We start from the raw sequence: 25,340 nt of genomic DNA on the forward strand, positions 1-25,340 counted from the left end.
TTTCTTTATATACATATATATATATATATATATGTTGCATAAAAAAAATTTAATAAAATTAATTACACTTCTAATCCCTTTAAAATACAAAATTATACTTTTCTTCAAAAATGTTATAAATGGAGTGTTTGCGAGCGCTTTTAAAAAGTGCTTTTCAGCTTCTGACTGCAAAAAAACACTTTTGAAGTGTTTAGAATACCAGCTTTTGTTTTGAATCGGTTAAAAAAACCGCTTTTAGACCAAAAGTTAGAAACATCTTTGGGTGTTTTTAGCTACTTTGAATTTTTTGTAAATAAATTTAATTTTATTTTTGACTACTCTACCCTTATTATAATAACCTTAATTCAAATTTATCTTTTTAGTTTATTTTTAAATTGTATATTTAAAGTAGATATCGAAATTTTTAAATAATTTAAATTTTAACAATAATTAAATATACACTTTCACATAATTAATATTTTAAAAATTATAAATCTTACGTGCTATAACATCTAATTATATTTTTTCGTTCAAATATTATTATTTGATTAATTAATAAAATAATAAAAATTTAATTATTATGTATGAATTAATATAATTATATCTTAGTTGGATAATTATTAAACTAAATTAAATATATTTTTTAAATCCTTTTAAAAATATAAATATAAAAAAATAATCCAAATAAAATTTATGATTTTTTGTTGAAAAAAAATTATTAATGACAAACAACAAGTAAAATAATAAGCAAAAACATCATATCTTTTCAACATATAGAGACATAAATAGTCTTTCATCACTTAAGTTTTATTTTAAAAGTGATTTTTCTCTGAACATTATCCAATTTAACTTTAATCTGCTTTTTTATTTTTTTTACAAATACTATTCAATTTTGATTTTGCTACAACTTTTAACTTTCTCTACAAAAATCACTTTTGTAAAAGTAAAAATTTTTGCAAATACTCCCAAAAGTATACTTACATCGCTTTCGAAAATTCAGCGTTTACACGTTACTTCCTTTTGTTAGAATTTGAACGAAAAATATTGATGCCAGCAAAAAAAAATTATATAAATTTTCTATTTCACTCCTCATTAACATTTTTACGTAATGATTTTGAACTTATAAAAGAAAAAATATAATAATATTGACCTTACTATATAATAATTATATTTATCTCTTTATATTATAAGTAAAAAAAAATAAATAAAAATTAAATAATTATACGAGAACATTAAATATAGCATAACAAAAAATTTATATAATTCTTAACATTAGCATTTGTGTTAAAAGTATTTTTGGAGTTGGTGTTAATATAAATTCAAAAATTTTAAAAAATATATATATAATTTCATATTTTCAAATGAAGTGTAAATGTAATTAACCCAAATTACAATGATAATATAAAAGGAATACCAAACTTTGAATGGTGCTTTTAGTTGTTTTCATTTTTTTATAAATAAATTTAATATTTTACTATTTTACCCTTATTATAATAATTTTAACTCAAATTTATTATTTTTAAAATTATATATCTAAAGTTGATTTTGAAGTTATCAAATAATTTAAATTTTAATAATAACTAAATTTACACTTTCATATATTTAACTTTTTTTTTTTTTTTTGCAAACACCTCCCTATAAATTGCTGCAATATTTGAAGATACTTTTACTTCTCTTCGCCAAAATTTTATTTTGATATAGGTCAGTTACACTTAAACTTTATTTGAAAATGCAAAATTATACTTTTTTAAAAAAAAATTTAAAATTATACTTACATTCTTTTCGAAAATTCACCGTTTACACCTGACCCTTTTTATTAGGATTTGAATGAAAAATGCTGATTTTAGCAAAAACATTGTATAAATTTAAAAATTTTACCGCTCATACATTTTCATATAATAATTTTGTACTTATGAAGAGAAAAATATAACGATGTTAATCTCACTCCATATATATTACATTTATCATTTTATAAGGACAACAAGTACATAAAAATATTAAATAAAAGACAAAACTTACAAAATTATGTATGTTTTTTTGTTTACGACAACATTCATCCAAACTCGATTACACCCAACCCTCTTTCGTCAGGACTTGGAGTGAAATCAAAATTTTTTATTTTTAAAGGAAATTAAGTATAATTAACCATTTGTTATATAATCCAAATTGTTGTTATTTTAATTCGTTCTCGTTCTTGTTTTGATATATTAATTAGATAGGTCACTCTCGTGAATCCTATTCACTAGCAACAAAGATATCATCATTTTCTTTTTGTTCATATTCAATTATATTTCATCGATTTTTATGATATGCGATCAATACTATTAAAGATTGCTTATAAAAATTTAATATTTTTTATTTTGAAAGGATCAAATCATTGTTTTTTTAATCAAATACATTAAAATATTGGACGAAATAATAAAACGCAGACCATATTATTCATTTTAATGAATAAATTAGATAAGTTAAGTATACTAATAAATAAAATTTAATTAATCAGTTACAGTTGAACATTAATTGCATATTTCTTTTTCAATCAATCAAAAATAAATATGACGCTTTCATTGAAGTTGAATTATTACAAATTTTCAACAAGATTAATTAATTAATTGATTAAAAATAAATAAATAAATAAATAAATGTAAATGATCATCATCTAGAAATGCAAGACCTTGAGACAATTGAGTGGACCAGCGGAATGGAGGTGGTCGGGAAGAGGCACTTTCAGGAGTAAAGTGGGGCCAATTGTTTTTTTTCCTGTAAATGCCGAAAACGCCCCTGGCTTACTTGATGACGTGGCTGATTCGTTGAGTTCGCTTGTACCTGTGTCATACGCGGGCGAGTACCGCGAGTAGCGTTTGCCTTCGGTTTTTTTCTTGGTCGTTTGCGTATGGAATGGGTGGGAATCTGGTACCCCCAAGTGCACGTAGTCCCACAAGCATGGGCATGTTGCAGAGTTTTTTTTTTTTTTTTAAAATATATATACTAATTTGCACACAGTTCCCGCGAATATATAAAAATAATTGTGACATGAGATGGAGAGAAAAAAAAATTGTGATAAAAGAAAAGTCTATGAGAAGAAAAAAACGTGGACATGAAATACCAGAGAAAATATATATTATAATTATAAATTTATTAAAAATATAAAAATTTATAAGAAAAACAAACAGGGATAAGTTTGCTTAGAAAAAAATATGGAGCAGTGGGTAGAGAAAATAATTATAAAATTTTTGTAAGATTATTAAATAAAATTAAAATTATTATTCTGATCGAATTTATTTTGAAAGAAAAAAATGAATTTAAGATAAATTTGAATATTAAAAAATTGATAGGACAAAAATTTTGTTTTATAATAAGAAAACGATATCCTCTAAAGAAAACGGAGGAATATAGTTCTGAAAAAACGAGGAAAATTGCATTATTTCTTTCCTAGGTACAGCATTGCTTTAATTAAAATATGTATTTATTGACATGTATTTAGGATCATTCATTGAAATTCATGAAATAAACAAAGTGTCACATGTCTCCAATAGAGATATATTAAATGTATTTATATATATATATATATACTAACGAACAAAGTATATTCAATGCATACGAGTGATTTATTTAATTAAATAAAAGAAAAAAATAATTAAAAAATATTAATTTTATAAAAAATCAATTTATGTATGTTTTTTTCCTTCTTCCCTCGTGAAAGTAAGGTAAAAAAAATGCATATTTCTCTCTCCCCTCCCCTTAGAAATTAAAAGGTTATATTGGTTTAAATCTTTTGTCCCTAACTTAGATAATGAAATCGAATTGCTTTAAAATATTATTCTTTTGTTTAAATTTATTAAAATATTATCTAATTTGATTATTAAATTTAAATCTAATCGAATCAAATATTATAAATCAGTAGTCGCAAATTAAATAATCGAATGACGAAAAAGAATATGTAGGCTGAACATCACTCAAGTAATTATATGAGATAATAATAGGGAACAAAGTTGGAGAATTAGGATTAAATTAGCACAAGTGGCTATTAAGGTAATCTTGCTTTGGTTTTGAGCAGTTGTTCCAAAGACAGGAGAATTCTGTTGCAGGCCCGGTCCAAATTCAAACTCAGACCCAAATCCAGATCCATACAACCCCATTTTTGAAATTCTATACTCAACAATTGGGTCCCACAAAAATAGCTCCGGTTTGGAACGGGGGAGATCACCAAACTCCCTTTAACCATATCACGACCGCTTCATTGACTTTTTCCATTGTATTGTATTCGTTTGACTCTTACATAATTAAAGTTTTGTATGATTAATTATTTCATTTTTTTAGGGGGGAGTTTTATAGAGTTGTATTAATGTACCCATTTTGGATCATGGTTTAGAATTTTTGTAATTTTTAACCAAAATTAAGAAATAAGTTTGCATTTTCAATTTTATAAAAACAAAAATATTTTTAAAAAGTTGGGCAAAAGATTTTTTTTTATATGGTTGTGATTTTGATTAATACTCACCGATTGAAATTAAATTTAGAGAGAGAGTTTTTTAAGGAGTGAATGTACTGAGTAGTCAAATCAAATAAATAAAAAAAATAATTATTACATAACGAATAATTTAGAAGAGCAAAATGTATTTTATTTTATAAATATAGAGAAGATAATATTGGATATTTGGATGATGTGAAAGAAGAAGAAGAAGGGATTTATAATTAGTTGGGTAATGATAGCATCATGCAATCATACATGTCATTATAGAATGATCTCCGGTCTGAAAGCCGCCCTCTCCAGGTTTTGTGCTTCTGTTCTGTCTGTGTAATGATTGTGGGCGGGAGAAAAGCCAGAAACAGTGCGAATATAGGCGACATCATTAAGATTCAGACAAAAAAGAAACAAAAAATGATATATAAAAAAGAAAGAACAAGAAAAGTAGAGAGAGAGAGAGAGAGTTGTGGCTTTCTTTCTCGCTCTTACAAGACAAGGACTAAACTTTGGAGGCAATGAAGCCAAATTTTAAAGTTAAAAAAAAAAAAAGAAGTGGGGTTTTGATATGACTCGACCAACTGGTTTGGTCGGCCTTCATGGGATTGGGGGGCCATTTTCCCCACCATCTGTTTGTTGCTTCACTGCCATATGCTTGCAACCAGCAAGAATTAATAACTCTTACACAATTCATAATGTCCTAATTTAATCATTAATATTGAGATTCATAAATCATTAAATATATAAGTATTTTTTTTTTATTTTATGTAAATTTATAAACTTATTTAATTATATTGATATATCAATTAATCGTGTTTCTTTTCTTTTCAACAAGTTGATGGAGATAAAATTATCTTTTCTTTTCATTAATTACTACTTTTTTTAGAAAAATTATGGTCGAGTTTGTGATTATCTTAATTAATATTGTCTTTTGGATTAAAAAGTTTGGGTATTAGAATTTTAAATTTATAGTAACAGTGGCATTTTTTCCTCAAATCCATGAAACTAGTTTGGATAAATTCATGCCACAAACAATTTCAAATTTTATTTTGAATTATATTTGGTGTCATTTGGTGAATTTTAAATTTATTTAATATGAAGTAATTTGAAATTTTTATTTCAAATTATTTTCATAAATTTAAATTATTTTATCCAAATGCAGCCCTAAGGAATTAATTGTCACAAGAAGTAAACAATGAATTCTATTATTTTGTAAAAAGATTGTGTTGTTCCTAATGAAATTATTTTTCATAATATAATATTAATGTATTATAATTTTTAAATCGTAGAAATTTATTATATAAATAATATAAGTGTTGTTAATTTTGTCTGGTAGTGTTTGCGCTGAAATAGATTGATCCTAGCAGCCTAGTCCCTTCAATTCCAGCTGAATGACCCAAAACGCACCATGTCTCTGAAATTGGACACACACCACTTTCCTGACCTTTGATTGATTGCCATTTTTGTGGTCTTAATCCCATGGTTTCAATTTTGATTTTATGTCCTGAAATGGGAACATTAGGCTGCCAACATCTCTCATTCTCACAACTCTCATTATATGACTACAATATAGTAATATTTTTTTGAATTCAAGAATTAAAAAAACAATTAAACCAAATTAAGTTTAAAACTATATATAAATAAATACTAAGTGATTAAGTGTTGGATATTATTAATTGAATATATCAATCACAATTATTGATATAAAATATTTGTATTTAATAACAATCGACAACTATAATAATAATATATCGAGAATCAGCACTATATAATTATATCTAATCAACAACTACTATTAAAGTAAAATGACTTTTACTATTGAAGCAGAACAATATCCCTACATGTTGATGTGATTTCGAATCCATAACCTTAAAGTTATGGGGTCTCAATCTCGTCAATTTCATTAATATTGGATCAAATGTTTATTTATATTTTCTTTTAGCAAAGTTGGTCCAAAAATAAGGGGAATTATCGCCATCTCCAACCCATCTTCATAAAAGAAAGATAAGATTGACAACAAAATCCAAAAAAATTACGTCTCATGTAATAATTGACAAAAAAGAGAAGCAGCCCACTTGAAGGAACGAGGCCCAGCACTAAAGGGCCTCCTAAAAGGCCGCAACTCAATTGTGATGAATTAGTAATAAATCAACGGTGATAAATATAATTTTTATTAATATAAAAAAATTTCATAAATTTTGACTAAGCTACAAACTTATTTATTAAATAAAAATAAATTAAAAAATATTAAATATAAAATTTTAAATTATATAAGATTTACATATAATTTTATCAACCATCCGGGGTGAGGAGTGATTATCCCTAAATTTTAATGTAGCTCCCGCACTTACCTTCCACATGTACGACGCATCTAATCCAAAAGTACAATTTTAACTCTACACTTTTATTAAGACTTCAAATTTGTAAAGTAAAAAAACAAAAGAAATAGAATTTTTAAATGATTTCATTTAAAAAATGATATTTTTAATATTTTATAAAATATAACTTAAAATAAGAATTAAAAAAAATTAAATTATTTATAATATCCAACTATCCAAATGCTTAAAAAAACAACAAAAAGAACACAAATAATGATTCTACATGATAAACAATTTATTTTTTTGGACCCCTGCACGTAGGCCACTTTGAACCAATTGAGTCCATTTTGATCCGTATTTCTTTTCAATGAGCCCAAATTTGTGGACCTGGTCTAAATAAAGTTTTGGGTTTTAATGCATGAAGGCCTTAGTTTGTTAAGGGCCCGAATTTTAGAGGCCCAAACACACCTGTCAGATTTAGAAGTATGATTTAATTTATTATTTTATTATATTTAATCACTTTTTGACATTTTAACGCATTGAGCCATATAATTTAGGTTAAATTATATTGATGTCCGTTGATATTAGATTAAAATATACAAATATTTTTAATTTTTCTGTAAAATTATAGCTACATCCCAAGTTTACACAAACACTCCTCAGAAAATGTAACTGTAATTTTACAGAATATAGAGGGTGTTTGTGTCCTAACTTCCTTCTTAGGGCAGCGGAGGTTGCCATTGAGAGTATGTAGATCCTTAGCTCATTGAGGTACAATGAAATTTAATTTTATAATTTTACATTGTAAATAGTTGGAGGTGAATAAAATAAAATAATAAAATTATTATTCTACATCTACATTATCATTGTGATACCGTAGGTGATGATGATGTCTTAGTGGGTGCAGTAGCACGGTACTACTATACCACATCTTCATAGTCAAAACTGTGGACGACAAGAATTTTCTAGATTTCACCCTACCTACTCTTTAACACACGTAGGATATTTCATGAACCATCCTCCAAATTCCACACAATTATTTCATTTTTACTGTAAATTTACATTTCTATTGTATTTCATATTTTCTATAAATATACAAATTATTATTATTATTATGTGTATTAAAGAGTTTGAATGGTTTTGGCTCTAATTACCACCACAATATGACCATAGGTTATTTACATTTTGTCTGCCAACATAATTTTTATATCAAAAGTGATAATCGGACCCTTAATCATCGACAACTGGATTGAATTTCGTATGTATGATATTTATATATTAAAAATATGGTCAATTACATCGACAATCTCAATGTTATGTCTATTTGTATAAATATCTTCTGTTGTTTTTAAATTAAGAGTACAACCCTTAAGATATGTCAATTTGTTTAATTTCTTGTTTTTGATGAAGTGTGAAGGTAAATTATAATTATAACATCAGGATGAGTATTTATAATTTTTCAATCTAATTTTAATAATTGTCAATGTAATCTATCTTGAAAATATAATATAAGACGTGATAAGGGTTTGTAATAAACAATTCAGTCCGCATAAAAAAGTAGGTCGATTTTTCTACATTTCTCTACAAGAAATAGCCTAATCAGCTTGGAAAAGCAGTACCCACTTGCTCTTAATTAAATTAAAATCAACAATTAAACAGTCAAACCCATATAGTTATATACTTTTCTCTCTCTCTCTCTCTCTCTATATATATATATATATGACTATCTATAAAAGAATAAATAAATAAATAAAAGTCTAATCATATGCCTCCACATGCAACTAAATTTGCATGGCATCTTCAACGCATATGCCTAACAATAATTGGGCATTATCATGTTTTCAAATTTCTGAGGTTATGTGGAAAAAAGATTTAGCCAAATAAATATAGTTTATAAAATATTTTAAAGAGCTTGTAAATTCAGCTAAACACCCTCTAAATCAACGTAGCTTTTTCACGAAGATTTAATGATAAATATAAAAAATAAATAAATACTCAAGAAAAAAAATATTTTTCAGATTATTTTTAATAAGTTAAGGTTATATCGTAAATTTTAATATTAATGAACATATATATATAAAAATGATCATCATTTAATAATATCTATAATTAATCATTAATTATTAATACAAACAAACAACAATACTAAATTTAGCTTCACCGAATTAATTAATGATTACATTGAAAGTATTATTTTACTCTGTATGCAATTACTCAGTTTTTATGGTATACATTAATTACGTAATACATATAATAAATTCACTATCAATTAGTTAAATTGCTCGAAATTAAATTTTCTGGATGTCTAACTACTTAATAAAACTACGTATTTCTATCTTGAAATTTGGTACGCAGCGAAGAGGTTGCTGTCATTGATGACAGCTATAAATTTTCACCTAACAAACATTGACTTCACATCACATCCACAATTAAGATTTTGGGATTATTTTTCTTCAACTTATATATATATATATATATATAAAATGTGTGATTATTTAATTTACAGCAATCAATCGATCAATATAAAATAATAATATAAAATTTTAATTATGATCACTAATCTAATATATCATTAGTGTCCATGTTCAACTTCTCACTAATATGGTCCAGAGTCCACACCTTGAGTAATTAATCTACACAGTGTGCCAAAACAACGACAGTATGCGTGATTAATTACTAGTAATTTATTTACTTACGATCCTGTGCATGATTGTTAGGAAATCAGTGTCGTTATGTACTATATTATGCTAATTAATTATGAGTTTAATTCATACGTGATTAGCTTTGTCGTGTCGGTGATTAAGATACTAATACAAAATATTATTAGATCCACGGCGGATTAATTAAAATCAAAGGGATAAGGGCAGAGACACGGCGGATTAATTAAAATCAAAGGGATAGTTGGAGGGCAGAGAGTGAGATCAACAAAGATCAACTTCACCAAGTATTGCTCCACCACCAGGTAAGCTTGAGGCCTGCACACTCTACAAAAACTGTTATACTTATCGTGGTTAAAAATAAAATAATCGTAATAAATAGTTATTGATCACGATCATGCAATGGTTGTTGGCTGTGGTATCTGCCAGAATAGCTAAAACATTTGCCACGTCATATATAATAAATTTTTCTTGATGAAAAATCTATATTTTTGAATCGATTTTATTTAGTCGTGGTCAAATAAAAATTATTTACCACGATTTTTAATCCATAACTATTTTAATTGTAGTCAATAGTAATTTCTTTTAGTGATAATCAAAAAGTTGTGGGTTCGAATTTTTCGAATGTGGGTATATAGTCTACTTTTAAAATAATTTCTTTTATTTTTTTTTTGTTTTCTTTGAGCTTATTCATTGTTTGCAAGTATCGATGTATTGATTTTGATTTTGAATTTAAATGTATTGAAAATTTCAGGTTCTCGTAGATGTGTGTTGCAATAGCTCAATGGTGCATAGAACTATTATGTAATTTAATCTATCTATTTAATTAAAAATGAAGATAAAATAATCTCTAATTTCTAGGTTACTTGTTTCTATACGTAAAGTTTTTTTAGAAATTAAAGAATAATAATATACCATTACATTAATGATAATTTAATATTTTTATTTAATAATGGACAACCATAAAAAATAAAAAAAAAAAGAGTGGAAATGAAGTTTATGTACACTTATATGTAGATACGTACGTATCTTGCTCATGTCGTTTTCGGTGTACTAATTATGGCAAAAACAAGAATCCTAAGCAAAAGATAGGAGAAAATAAGACAGATCCGTATATCAGTAACTGCAGAGGAACGAGAAGTTGACTCTGGACAAATCGATTTTCTTTCCTTTACTTAATTTCAGCACCAATTAACTATTCAACGGTAGGTGTTGATATTATTACTTAAAAAATTCAATTATAATAATAGGTATTGATATTATTAATCAGAGTATGATTGTTAAATTAATAACTAGTCACGTAACAAAAATAATATAATTATAATATAATTGATTTTTATTTAGTTAAATCCAACTAAAATAAAAAATTTTGATCTAAGGGTGCCTGTGAGAGAGCATCAATCAGTCATGTCCGTATCAAGGATAACATGCTCTTGTAGATGAAAATTTAATATTTTGATCTTTACTTATAAAATGTCTAGGTTCATCCCCCCGTTATTAATTAGCATCATGTCTAAATTAGATTTCTTAATTTAATTGTTAAATGGGATAATTACACTTTTGTTTTCTGAAATTTAGTGTCATTATGTTTAAATTTTTTATTGTTTAAAAAAAATTATATGATAGTAGCTTCGATGTTTGATTCTGTTTAATAAATAAATTCATTCGTTAGTTAAAATTTACTGAATTTGATGATGATATTAACAAAAAAATGGATTAAAATTCATATTTACCTCTAATTGACTTATTGATGATTTATTTCAGGTTAAATAAATATTTTGATGACCAAATTACCATTATATATTTTCACACGTTAATGCATGTAAGGAGATATATGTTTTACCCTTAATTATAAAGATAATTTAGTCACAGTAGATTTGTTTGACCTACAATAATCAGTCGATTTTCATTCAATTTCTTTTGTTAATATCAACAAATTTAGTAAATTTTGACTAATGAAGGGACCTATTTATTAAATAGACGCAAACTTCCAAGGCACTAAACATAATTTTTCAAACCGCAACGGATCTAAGCGTAATTTACACCCAACACTACAAAAATGCAATATTTAACCAATGGCTAAAGACAAAATAACCGTAGCAAATAGTCATTGACCATAACCATACAACAATTGTTGACTGTGGTATTTGCATTTGCGAGGGTGGCCGAAACATTTGCCATGTTTAAATGATTAGTTCCTGAATTGGTGAATATTATGGTTCATCAATCCTTTTCTTTCTTTTTCACCTTTGAATTTTAATGAATCATCGAAACAAATTTCTGCCTAACTTTCCTTTCCTGTACTCATTTTTCTGATTTTAATATTCAGCAAAAAAACACTTTACACTGCATTTCTACATACAGTTTATTACATTAAAAAAATGATAATTAATTAGTATAAATTTATAAGCAACGTACAGACCAACAACTACTGTCAAAATACACACAAATCAATTGTGTACTTAGCAAATCATATCGCTTGACATGAGAAGAAATATAATATGTAATTATAATTAAAAAAAATAATTGCAAGAATATTGACGTTGGTGGTACGTAGCTAAAACAATTACCATCTCTAAGAGCCACAACGAATATTATTTCCCAAATAAAGTAAATTTTTACATCGATTTTATTTAATTATAATTAATAATGATCATTTAATTTATAGCAATTAAACGTTGGGAATACTATATTTTAAATTTAATAATATAAGTAAGCATTGGACTTATTTAAAACTATATATCTAGATGAAATTACACAAAATGTACGTATAAAGAATTAACTTAAAAATTTATTTGGAATAGATTAAATGTAGTAAAAAAAGACCAAATTACTATGCTTAATTATTGTTGTAATTATTAGAAAGAACATCGCAATCAGGGATAGTTAGATATTAGAGTAAAGAATCTGGAGAAAATAAAATTTCAAAAGATCCGTCGGCAGTGCCGCTTTATTTTACTTGTGCAAGAGTTAATTAATTATATATATTTGTTTATTATGGAATTACTGGTTTTGTCAAACTGAAGAGGCAGTTTCCTACATTTGGTGTTTCTTGAGATAGTGGACATGTCTAATGTTGTTTCAGACTTGTCTTAATTACACCTACCTATATTTATATATTTCTACAAAAAAAAAAATAAAAAAAAATAAATTAAAGTTGGAATATTTGATCCCCCTTTTTGAATGACTTTACGTTATTTTCATATCTCCACATTTAATTATATATTTCCATAGCAAATTGCATGATTAGTTCTCTCTTTTTCCCTTAATCAGTACAATTATCAGACAACATGATTAGTAAATAGCCTTCTCGAACATTGCTAACTCTTTTCTTTTTTTATTTTAAAAAAAATAATTTAGATAAAAAATTCTCTACTTTTGATGACGGAATAGACAGTTGGTTCCATTTAGCAATGTTTTGACATAAATGAATAGGTTTCTTGTCTACAAGACACAGTTTAGTTAAGTGGTTTGTATTGATTATTTATTAATTCATTCATAGTACTAATTAGAAAGATTAATGGATTTTTATTATATTTCTTTTACAATTAATATTTTCCATATAAAATTGCTTATGTAACTCATGTATACAAAATCCAAAACCTCTCACGGTACATAAATACGACATTTTATTATGGTCAATTACTATAGTTAAAAATAAAAAAATTTTGTGTCGAAACGTAATTAACAGCGACTGCACCTTTCGCTATTAGCCATTTTTTCTACGAGGGAGACCAAAATATTAGTTACAGCTAAAAAACTATAACAAATGTGTTTGCCATAAGGTGAAATCATGACAATTGTCGATTTATTATTGTTAAAATTTAAATTTTTACATATATTTTATTTTACGGTCCCATAATGATTTCTAGTGAACAAATTAATATTCCATTCTTTTCTAGTGTCGCATCTTAATGTGGAATCGCTCAATTATATTCGGACACATACACACACATATGTGTGTGTGTGTGAAACGTTTTGTCGAAATTTGACATAAAATGAGACTGCAATTACGTAAACATGGTCACATTTTCGTAGTAAAAAGATTTAGCAACCCATACTTTTTGCCTAGTCTTCCCTCTAGAAAAATGGAGGAATCTTCATCAATTATTGTATGACAATAGTACTGAAGATCTGTATATATACATATATATATATATGTATGTATATGTTTTACTTTTCAAAGGGGGAAAAAAAAAAGTATCCACTGTGATTGTTATTTAATGTTGCTGTCTCATATATTATCTCCCCAAATGACAAGTTTGATTTGGTCTTCACCTAATCTGAGGTATCTCTAAATACATAATTCTGATGAGTTCAATGATCCTAATTTAAATCGAAATGCCACGTGAAAATGTGATGTACGAAACCTTAATTGCATTCAAGATTCAATTAAACCAAGCATGCATGCACGTTTAGGTTTATAATTAGCCGCCCACTACTGGAACTGACACCCACGTACTATATATTAATATTTATAATTTATATTTCTTGCTTATCAATTTCCCAATAAAATGATTCTTGATAATTGGATAGTAATTCAAGTTTATGAATGTTTGTTTTTAATTTAGAAATTTGGTTTTTGAACTTTATATTACTTAAATAAATTGGTATATATATCATTTTCCGGTTGGTGGATTTTGTGGCCCAACACTGTTGTTGAACGATCATTCTATTTAAAAATTTAAGATGTGAGACGGGAATAATTTATTATTTTTAATATCTTAATATCCCCTTAAGTACAAACTCTGCATGTGAAAACTTTATTTTTATAAATGTGTGGCAATAAAATTCCATCTCAACATCTCTTGTTAGGCTTGACTCTAATAATAACTTATTTAATAGTTTAAATTATTAGAGGAGAGAAATTATTTAATATTTAATATCTTAATAAATAGTTATTCTAAATATTTCTTGCTCAAATAATATAAGTTTGATTGTGATCTCACAACTATGGGTATTTTTTCAAATTTCATAAATGTCTATTTTCTTGTTTTTTTTTATTTACTCTGGATGCATTTTCTGATTTGAAATTATTAATATATTATCAACTTGCAAAATTCAAATATATAATTACTATAAAAAATAAAATATTTAAATATGGTTAATAATAAATAATTATAGTAAATAGTCATTGACCACGACCATGCAAAATTTTTTTGCTGTGGTTTTTGTAAGGGTGACTAAAATATATGCTATGGCTAAAGCCATGACAAATATTTCTACCATGACTTTTAGCTATGGCAAATAATTTTTTTATGGTGGAAAAATTAATTTTTTTGCATCAATTTTATTTAATTATGGTTAATAATAAGTATTTACCATAAATTTTTGCCATTATTAATAATTATCGAGAAAAAAACGCGTACTAGCCAAAGTTGTATGTCCTGCAATAAAGAAAAAGGAGACAAATGGTATATATATAAAAAGAAAAAAGCATTTCCACTTTCACTTTTTCCAATAATGCACTATAAATTAGTGTCCCTAAGGAAACTAATTAAAACCATCGAAATCTAAATTAAAATTCTATAATTTCGGAAAACTTACAAACGAAAAAGATCTGACGATAATGGTACCCTTTTTATGTAGAGTAAGAATTCTATTTCATTTCCCACTTCCTCTGTTAATTTCTTCACTCCAAATCTGGCATAACAATTTATTACATTAAAACTAGGTAGCAAATTGATGAATCTGCACTTTCCCTTTCCGTGTTGCATTAATCTTAATCATTTTAAGTGATCGCAAGCAACTTATAAGAGATAGTTCACCTAAACTACGTACCATTGCAAGAAATAAGACATTTCATTATGGTTAAAAATAAGTAGTCGGAGTTAATAATCACGCAATATTTGTTAGCTGTAATTTTTGCGAGTGCAACTAAAAGATTTGCTATGGTTAATAAGAACCATGCACGGTAAATATTTTTGTCATGACTCTAATATTTTTTTTCATTTATTATAACTTTTAGCTCATAGCTATCAAAATGTAGACAACAGTAAAGTTTTTTCTAGTGTATGAAGAGCAATTTATTGTAGAGCCAAATAAGACATAATTTAATTGACGAGGTTGAGATTTCATGTCAAGGTTATATGTCCGAATTTTACCAATATATGGATGTCTATAGATGTTTGATGTGAATTGAAAATTTATGATGTAAATTGTTAAAAAAAAAGGGGTTAATTTGAAGAGGATATAATTAATTAAAAATGTATAAGGGATATTAATTTGAGGATTCCTCCTTCGTCCACGGAACAAACCTCTGCAAATATGAAAGGAAGGAGAGACAGGCAGGCTGGTCCCCTCACAAGAAATTATGTAAGAATCGGGCAGCTTTTCCACACACGTTTTCAAAGCTATTTTTTTTTTTTTACTATTGACTGAGAGAAAAATAATAATATGTATATCGAAAAGAGACAAGGACCAGAAATAGGAATATTTTCCCTCTTTGAAATTATTGCAGCATGATCATATATATTTATATGAGTAATTAAATAAACAAATACATACCCTCTTCAAAACTAATATGTAATTAAATAAACAAATACATACCAACAACTGATCATGAAGTACGTACTATTCCAGACTCAAAAGTCAATGAATTGTTCCAAGGATGTAATGACAGCCAATCAATTAGGGCTAACTAAATACTTAATTATGATTTCACCGTGATTAAAATAATTAAATTAATTATATAGTGATGATGATAATGGTAAAACCTAAGCTATAAAAGGGGGAAGAGAAGCTGCTTAAGAACACAACAAAACCCAAACATGGGAACAAACATGGCTACTCTCATTGCCACTTTGATGGTGGCAATTGTGGCACTTTGCTTTCCTATGATCACCACTGCAAATTACTACTACTCTTCTCCACCGCCACCCAAGAAGTACTATCCGTCGCCTTCTCCGCCCCCGCCTTACCACTACAAATCACCACCACCTCCGCCACCAGTTTACAAATACAAGTCTCCACCTCCTCCACCCAAGAAACCCTATGTGTATAAGTCTCCGCCACCGCCGCCGCCGGTGCACAAGTCTCCTCCTCCACCACCTCCTAAGAAGCCCTATGTGTACAAGTCTCCACCACCACCTCCTAAGAAGCCCTATGTGTACAACCACCTCCTAAGAAGCCCTATGTGTACAAGTCTCCACCACCACCTCCTAAGAAGCCCTATGTGTACAAGTCCCCACCTCCACCACCCCCAGTTTACAAATACAAGTCTCCACCTCCTCCCAAGAAGCCATATGTCTACAAGTCACCTCCACCACCACCCCCAGTTTACAAGTACAAATCTCCACCGCCACCACCACCGGTTCATAAGTCTCCTCCTCCACCTCCTCCCAAGAAGCCATATGTCTACAAATCACCACCACCACCACCACCACCAACCCCGGTTTACAAATACAAGTCTCCACCTCCTCCACCCAAGAAACCATATGTCTACAAGTCACCTCCACCACCACCACCAGTCTATAAGTACAAGTCCCCACCCCCACCACCGCCGGTCCACAAGTCTCCTCCACCACCAACCCCAGTCTACAAGTACAAGTCTCCACCACCACCACCACCGGTTCACAAGTCTCCTCCACCACCTCCTCCCAAGAAGCCATACGTCTACAAATCACCCCCACCACCACCAACCCCAGTCTACAAGTACAAGTCTCCACCACCACCACCTCCAGTCCACAAGTCCCCTCCTCCACCTCCTCCCAAGAAGCCATACGTGTACAAATCACCTCCACCACCACCCCCAGTTTACAAATACAAGTCTCCACCACCTCCTCCACCGGTCCACAAATCCCCACCGCCTCATCATTACTACTACAGTTCTCCACCTCCTCCTCACCACTACTGAGAAACGGAAAGAACTCAGACTTGCAAAGTGTAAGCTTCATGCATGTGCAAGAATAACAATTCTGTCATTGTTTTTATCAAGATATATAATTTCGAAATGCATTTACCTACAGTTATATAATTCTTCATTTGACTGCGCGCAAGTATATAGATCAAAGATCAAAGTTTGGGAAGTTGAGATCAAAATAGTCTTACTGATCACGTTTCTGCATGAAGATAGGATTATTTAAGCAGTTAATTACTTACTATAATTATTATATAGATGTGTTGTGTAATGACAGCAAGTCAATGGTATTGATTATGCAGGAAATTAAGAAGAATGTCCGAAATAAAAAGTTGATGGGGATCATGAAAACGACAAGGTTTGGATGAGAGAGAGTGAAAGCGATGGATCCATGCAGGAAGAGAGAATATTGTAAAATAAGCCGTAATGCAGACAATGTTCTCCATCATTTGCTTCATGTAAAAGTAGTTTGTAGTGCGTGTGCTGTTTGTCTTTCTTTCTTTATGTTTATCAATTATAATTATTACTGTATGAATATCATGTCTTGGCAGAATCCACTCCAGGTTTTATGTTTATTTTCTCTTCAAATATCCAATAAAATTTTCCAATATTTTTTCTCCATCATTTCAGTTCCTCCTATTTTTGCTTTTCTCCATTTATTACATTAATATAATTACTCAGATAGAGTACAATTAAACCTGGTTAATTAATATATATATGGCGAGTACATTGATTAATGTATAATTTAAAAAAATATATGTCAAATATATCACACTTGTTATATAATTGATTAGTATGATTCAGACATATTTGAATAGAATTTTTCCTAAATATATGGTATTATTAAATATAACTAAATTTGATGTATATTACTTAATATCTTTTACGTAGTACAGTTTGTTTTGTGCGGTAGCTGTCTTGATTTGATTAAAGCTGGTGCAGGCTCTTTATTCTGGCTTCATGGCTTCTGGATAAACACATAAATTACCCTCCTCCAATTTATTCTTTTCACAAATTTGTCCCTCTGCTTTTTGTTTTTTCTTCAGCTTTTCCCCCTCCATATAATTTCACCCCCTGCAAAAACTTATTATTTAGTTTAATTGCTTCAACAAAGCATATATATATATATATATCCACACACACTCCACTTTTAGGCTTTTATTTACCTCTATTACATATATATTCATACTAAAAAATTCATAATTCATAACCATTCACAACCAAAAAATTGATTAATAGCAACGAAAAAAATTAGCGTCGAGCTCATAGGCATGTAAAATTTTCATTGTTAATGAATATAAGATATTTAATTACTAATATATTTATCAATAGAAATATACATTTTAACAAATTTAGTAATGAATTATATTAAAATATATACGAGTTAATTGGTCATTTGCTTAATGCTGATTTCAATATTAAATTTTTTCGTAACTGTTGAATCATTTTTTTTATAGTGATATATACATATGTACATATATATATATATAGTCTCATCTCATGAAAAAAAACAATGATAAATTGATAAAGCATGATCACACGTAGCAATTTTTCTTAAAAAAAAGATAATCACAATATATATATATATATATTATTATGACTAAACAAAAATATTCGTAAATTTATATACACTACATACTGCAGAAATTAAGTAACACTATTATTGGGTATCAGACGGCGGATTAAGCTCCCGACGTGTTGAAATAATGAAATATCAATTGGGTAAATAATAGTCAGTTCGGAGTGATTTATACGTACCATGTAATTAACCAGATAATAATGTTATATAATATGTGAATTTTTATGTCGTGAAATAATTAATTTCCTCAATTCCATTTATGTCCTATCCACAGCCCTTCTAAAACAAGTATCAAATTTGAGAAATGGGAAAAAATATTTACTGAAAATGATGTGAGGTAAAGAAGATTGAGACATGATCTGATTGACGGGTCCAGCCCGGAAATTACTATGTATAGAGGATCTCAGATCTCAATCATGGAATAAAAAGGACTTCCAAAACCAAAATTACTTGCATTATTGTGTTATTGGATGGATGCCTCAAAATCTTTTTTTTTTTTTTTCGTAAAAGTGTATTAGAGTTGTTCACCTACTCACATTTAAAAAAATATAGAGATTTTTTTATTTTTCGAAAGAAACTATCAATCATTTCTTATAAGATATATATTTAAATAATTAAATATAATCAATGATCTAATAATCAACAAAAATAATATTATATATATACCGTTAAGACTTATATACAAGTAGGTCTCGAATAATACACATCTTTAATCATCTAATGATTATAACAATAACTTTTTTTTATCATTAAACAGAAAATGAGATTGATCGGCTGAAAATATATTTAAAGATCAAATCTGGTTAGATCGAATAAATAGATATTAATATTAATTATATAATAAATTTAAATTTAATCAAATTCGAAGTAAATTAAAATTTTACGTATATGGGTCATGTTTACAACAAAAACATTTCTTTGTTTATCACCGGCAAGTTTAAGCTTACTCAGAGGATAGAAACAGAAGAAACTATTATTATAAATTACATAGGTGGAAATGTAAATTACGTGACCGGAACTTGTGCAAAAGACAATAATGTCTGAGGAGGTTAGGTATTGGGAGTTGACTTCAAAGTCACCGGCGGTACGATCCATTCTTGGAATTGTCCTCTTTAATTTTAATTAATATTACCTTGTCCTAGACCTGGCTGCTACTCAGTCGATCAATTTATACTTTTATGCTCATCCGTTACAGCTTTTGTAAACATTTAAAAATATATAATTATTCATGTTTTCTAATTTATGATTTAACAAATTAAATAAAGTTATTTCATGATAATTTCGAAAATGGAGTTATTCTTTGTTGAATATCTTTTGTTCGATGTAAAAATTGTGTTAGTGAATAACTTATAAATATATAATTAACAACCTATGGTTTTGAGGTGCGCCCGAATTTGTGATGGTTGTTGGAGTCGGATGTAAACAGAAAAAAAAAAAAAAAAATTGAACCATGGAGTACTATGATTCATTAAGATCAAAATTATAGGAAAAAATAATTTGTTTTTAGTTAACGCTATATGATGGGAATAGTCGTGGCTTATCACGATTTGTGCATGTTTTCAGTTACCTACCTATAGAAGTGATGATCCATGATGATTTATTCTAGTGATTAAGACAGAGATCCTATAAATAAGTTTGAAATTATGGTTTTGAGTCTCACTGGATGTATGTGTATTAGTTTGTCGTATTTTATGTGAGTTATTATAATTTATTCATTATTTTTAGTTATACTAATGTACTCATTGAATAAGCGTGTTCAATTTATCGAGATGTCGATGTAATCATGTAATATCATTTTTAAAAATAAAATACCTACACATGCAAGTGATGTACGTGGATGCTCTATTGATCTCAATTCTCAAACAACAAGTTCAAAAATTTCAATGTCAATGTTGACAATGTTGTCATTTGATTTGGATGATCCAGTGGTTGTATGTTGAAAAAGGCAGTCGAATCTTCTCTCCCGGTTTGTTAAGTCATTTCGACCATGCACACTTAATCAATACAACATTTTTACTTGTTCAAATGTTAGAAAACTCCTAGGTAATTTTTCATAAGTAAATTAATAGGGTAAAATATAAATCTATATTAAGGGCCAGAGAGAAATGTCATAACCTATCATTGCAGGCAAAAATGGGCAATAAAGAGAAGGGCTTAAAGCTCTCACTAATTACCACTCTTTTGGTGGTATTAGTGTCACTAATTAGCTTCCCATCTCAAGCCACCGCCAACTATGAATACTCTTCTCCACCACCGCCCAAGAAGTACTCCCCGCCACCACCCCCGCCCAAAAAACCCTACGTCTACAAATCGCCTACTCCTCCACCACCTCCGAAGAAACCCTACGTTTACAAATCACCACCACCTCCTCCCAAAAAACCCTACGTGTACAAGTCACCACCTCCGCCACCACCACCTCCAAAGAAACCTTACGAGTACAAGTCACCACCACCACCTCCGAAGAAACCATACGAGTACAAATCACCACCACCTCCGAAGAAACCCTACGTGCACAAGTCACCTCCTCCACCACCACCACCACCTCCAGAAAAGCCCTACATCTACAAGTCACCACCACCGCCACCTCCCAAGAAACCTTACATCTACAAGTCACCTCCTCCACCACCACCGCCGGTTTACAAATACAAATCTCCTCCTCCTCCTCACTACTGATGAGAAGATACGGTAGTCTTGCAATTTAAGTCAATAAGATTTAGTTTATCTTGCATGCATGCCCAAGAATCTAGTTTTAAAAACACTAGATAAAATAATGCTAATATAGCAATTATATATATTCTTTGCAAAATAGTAAAAATTGTCGCTAATCTACTTCAGCAATGAATTTCGTAAAAATTTTACTTGCTAATTAGCTCGATATTGGATTTAGCATCAAATTTTTTTCTAGTTATTGGGCTATTTTTTTGTTGTGTAACTCTCTATTTCGACTATTAGTATGATATTATTGAAAATTAATAAAAGAAATTGTCTCAAATTTCTGATGCTTGGTGCAAATATATATATGCTTGCAGGAAACTGGAGATTGTATGCATATGGAAGCACCCCGATGACGATTCTGAGGGCTTGGAAGTGATCTGAAGATACATATACATATTTATATGTAGTAATAAGAGAGAGTGATACAATTATTAATTAATAAGCGGGCAATCCATGTAAACCCTACTTGCATTATTTATGTTATCTGTTTATGCAATTAATTTAGTTTTTATGGAATTGAAGCTAGTGCTCAAAAAATAATCGAATTATTTGATATTCCATTGAAATCAATTGATAAAAAATTCGTTTGAATTCGATTTGTTAAATTTAACAAATCAAATTTGAACAAAACATTTTGTTCGGTAAGCTTTTGAGCTCGGCTCGAGCTTGATTTGATTAGTGTAAAATTAGTACAATATACTTAAAAATATCTAATTACTTGAGTTTGATCCAATTAAAGTTCGTTTGAGCTCGACTAGAATAGTAATCAAACCAAATTCAAACACAATTTTTTGAAGCTCGATAATAATCCAAACAAGCTTAAACAATAATGTGTCATGCTCGACTCCAGTCATTTACATGTTGGAAATAAGCTTTAAAATTTTCAGCATTGTCAAATTATTTCCAACATTTTATTTGATCTTAATGTGCCAGTTTAATTTGATATTTATTTGAGGTTTATGGCCCCATTATTATATATGATGATTTAATTGTGAATTTATAAGATTTAATAAATATTTGACCGTTACATTTTATATATTTATGTGACCTATTTATAATTGAATTTATTATAATATTATGAGTTTTAATTAGCCACTTAATATTTTATAATGGTCAAATTCTTACAACTATTTAAAGGACCATTAGCTTTTTTCATTGGGCACATTGAGAGTGATATAGATTTTATATGGTTTATGAATTGAGAAATATTTTATACTCCCACAAATATTTGTAGAGTTTTGCAATGTGACTGTGGACTGGTTCCTAGTCTTCTCGTGGTCGTGCACATGGGATGAGACACTGCTGAGAGCTAATGGGGTTTTATCCTGGAGTCATGGTCAGTCGTTAAAACCTGCACGTAGGGAGGCAATTATGGCTTTAGGTCAGCGACAAGTGTCGTTACTCTCCATCGTTGCAGCTTTTCTAATTTCTAAATTTATTTCATTTATTTCCGTACTATATGTAATTGTCATAATATGCATAATGATATTTTATGTTTTAATGTTCTTTTGAGATATGATTATAAACACAAATCACATCATTTTCCACAATCCCTAATTGAAGCTGCCATACATGTTTATTCTTTCTTTATGTCCGTGTCTCAACGAACTAGCTAATTTGTTTATATAATTACCTTAAATACATTTGGATTGATCGATTTGAAATTCATAATTTTTAATAATAAATCCTTTGAATTTATTTGGGTTATTTTAAATTCAACGATTTAAAAACATTCAACTCATTTAAAATATATTTTTCCTAAAATTAAAAAAAGTTCTATAACTTTTAGATATTTTGCAATTCCATTTGGTGCCTACTTTTATAAAAATTATCGAAATAACTCATATGTGCCTCAAAAAAACCGAAAACAAGTGACCAATTTGCGGGATAAAAAATACATTTAACCTACGTGTATTTATCTATTTTGATAATACTAAATCAGTTAATATTATAGATTAATATTGGTAGTTTTCAAAGGTTAATTAATGATGGCATTTCATATAATATATATATAGACTTAAACTTGAGCTAATTAAATGCAGATATATACACCCCTCTAAATTAAATTACCCATATATAGAATGGAGATCTGGCACTTGCTTAAGTAATAATTATCTGTTATATTAAGATATCAAATACTGATCATATAAACATATATTTTAATTATTTAACCCCAAATCAAAACAAATAATTATGTTTAGATTAAAAAATAAGGAATTATAAACAAAAATATACTATTACCCTCCATCACTGGACTGAAATTTATTTCACAATACCAAATTGAAGTTACCCATTTAATAAACTTGATCACCCACAAAACATAAATAAGTGAATTATCTATACACACACATATGTTTGTTGTGATTGTGTTGTGTGTGTGTGTGTCTCTCTCTCTCTCTCTCTCTCTCTATATATATATATATATATATAAATGTCTACATGTGTGTCAGCTTGATTTGAGTTGTATTAGTAGTCACAACTGAAATTTACAAGTTGTCAGTAATAATGGGGAAAAATATATTTTTTTTTGTCCTATCATGGTGCCATTTTGATCTACTCTGATTTTAATTTTGTAATTGTGGATTAAAAATTTAAATAAAGTAGTACATTCAGTTCAATTCATATTGAAAAATGCCATTTCATATGTTTATTTGCAGGTAACAATCCATTTTCCCAGTGAAATTGGTATTTTCTGATAATCTATATAAACCAACAATAAATAATTTCGATTCACCAGTATTCATAATTTTTATGAATTTAATCGCAGCAAGAACTAACTTTAAATTGTAATTGTTGAGTATGAATGATATTGTACAAAATATAATTTATCATTATTCATATATATTCAGAGCCCATGACAATTTAGAAAAAATAAAAATTGACACCAAGACTCATAATCAACATATACATTGTTATTATAAATGTGTCACTCATAATAAATAGTATAATTTATTTACAATATATAATTTTTCATTTTCGACTTAAAATCTTGTTCTATATTAGTATGTATAGTATAGAACACGTGATATGCATAATTATATATATATGTATTTTTTTTAAAAAATGATTTTTCTGTTAGTGACATAAGGCCACGAAACAAGAGTGAAAATATGACCGGATCTCCGTGGCATTTTGTGATTCAATACTGTGAATGATTGGCAATCAAATAACATAATAAAAAGTCTATTCCAACTTTTTCCAGTCAAACATACAATTAAACAACTTGTCAAAAATCAAAAAAGTATTTTTTAATAATATCTAAGAAAAAATACAATTTTAGTCATATAACTTAGGAGGGGTGGCATTTTTATATAAATTGATTTTTATAATTTTAAAATTTTGTCAATTTTAATTTTTTTTCGATCAATTTGACTAGAAAATTAAATGTGAGTTGCAGTTGACCAATTAAATTATAATTTTGATCATGTAACTTAGAATATATTTGCATTTTTGGTCCTGCACATAAAATAACTAAAATTATCAAAACTTTTAAGTTGCAGCCTACAGGTTTAAATTGCAAAAAATCAAGCTGTGCAGGCTCGGAAAAGAAAAATCGTTTTTTTAACAATCAGGACACATCAAACGTGAAAATACACAATCCCCCACATTTTGTTACCAAAACACCTTTATAAAAAAAATGCAGCCAACGCACCATCCACACATTTTCTTTCTGTTTTTTCACAATGATACAGCTATGAAATCTGTGAACAAAACCCACCTACTCAATTACTTGCAAAACATGTATCATATCATATTATATTTTTTCTTTCCC

General features: G+C 28.4%; 1 protein-coding gene and 1 pseudogene across 1 annotated transcript; both read left to right on the forward strand.

The window, feature by feature from the left end:
* LOC105155429 lies at positions 16,154–17,898 on the forward strand (annotated as a pseudogene).
* On the forward strand, positions 20,987–21,526 carry LOC105179491 (extensin-3). Its single transcript, XM_020691759.1, has one exon. It carries the CDS (start codon positions 20,987–20,989, stop codon positions 21,524–21,526), a length of 540 nt encoding a protein of 179 aa, XP_020547418.1.

Source organism: Sesamum indicum, linkage group LG2 (assembly GCF_000512975.1).
Source record: "Sesamum indicum cultivar Zhongzhi No. 13 linkage group LG2, S_indicum_v1.0, whole genome shotgun sequence".
Classification (NCBI taxonomy): Eukaryota; Viridiplantae; Streptophyta; class Magnoliopsida; order Lamiales; family Pedaliaceae; genus Sesamum; species Sesamum indicum.

What these genes read in the sequence shown, in the direction of transcription:
- LOC105179491 (XM_020691759.1), top strand. Translation starts at nt 20,987, where the DNA reads ATGGGCAATAAAGAGAAGGGCTTAAAGCTCTCACTAATTACCACTCTT.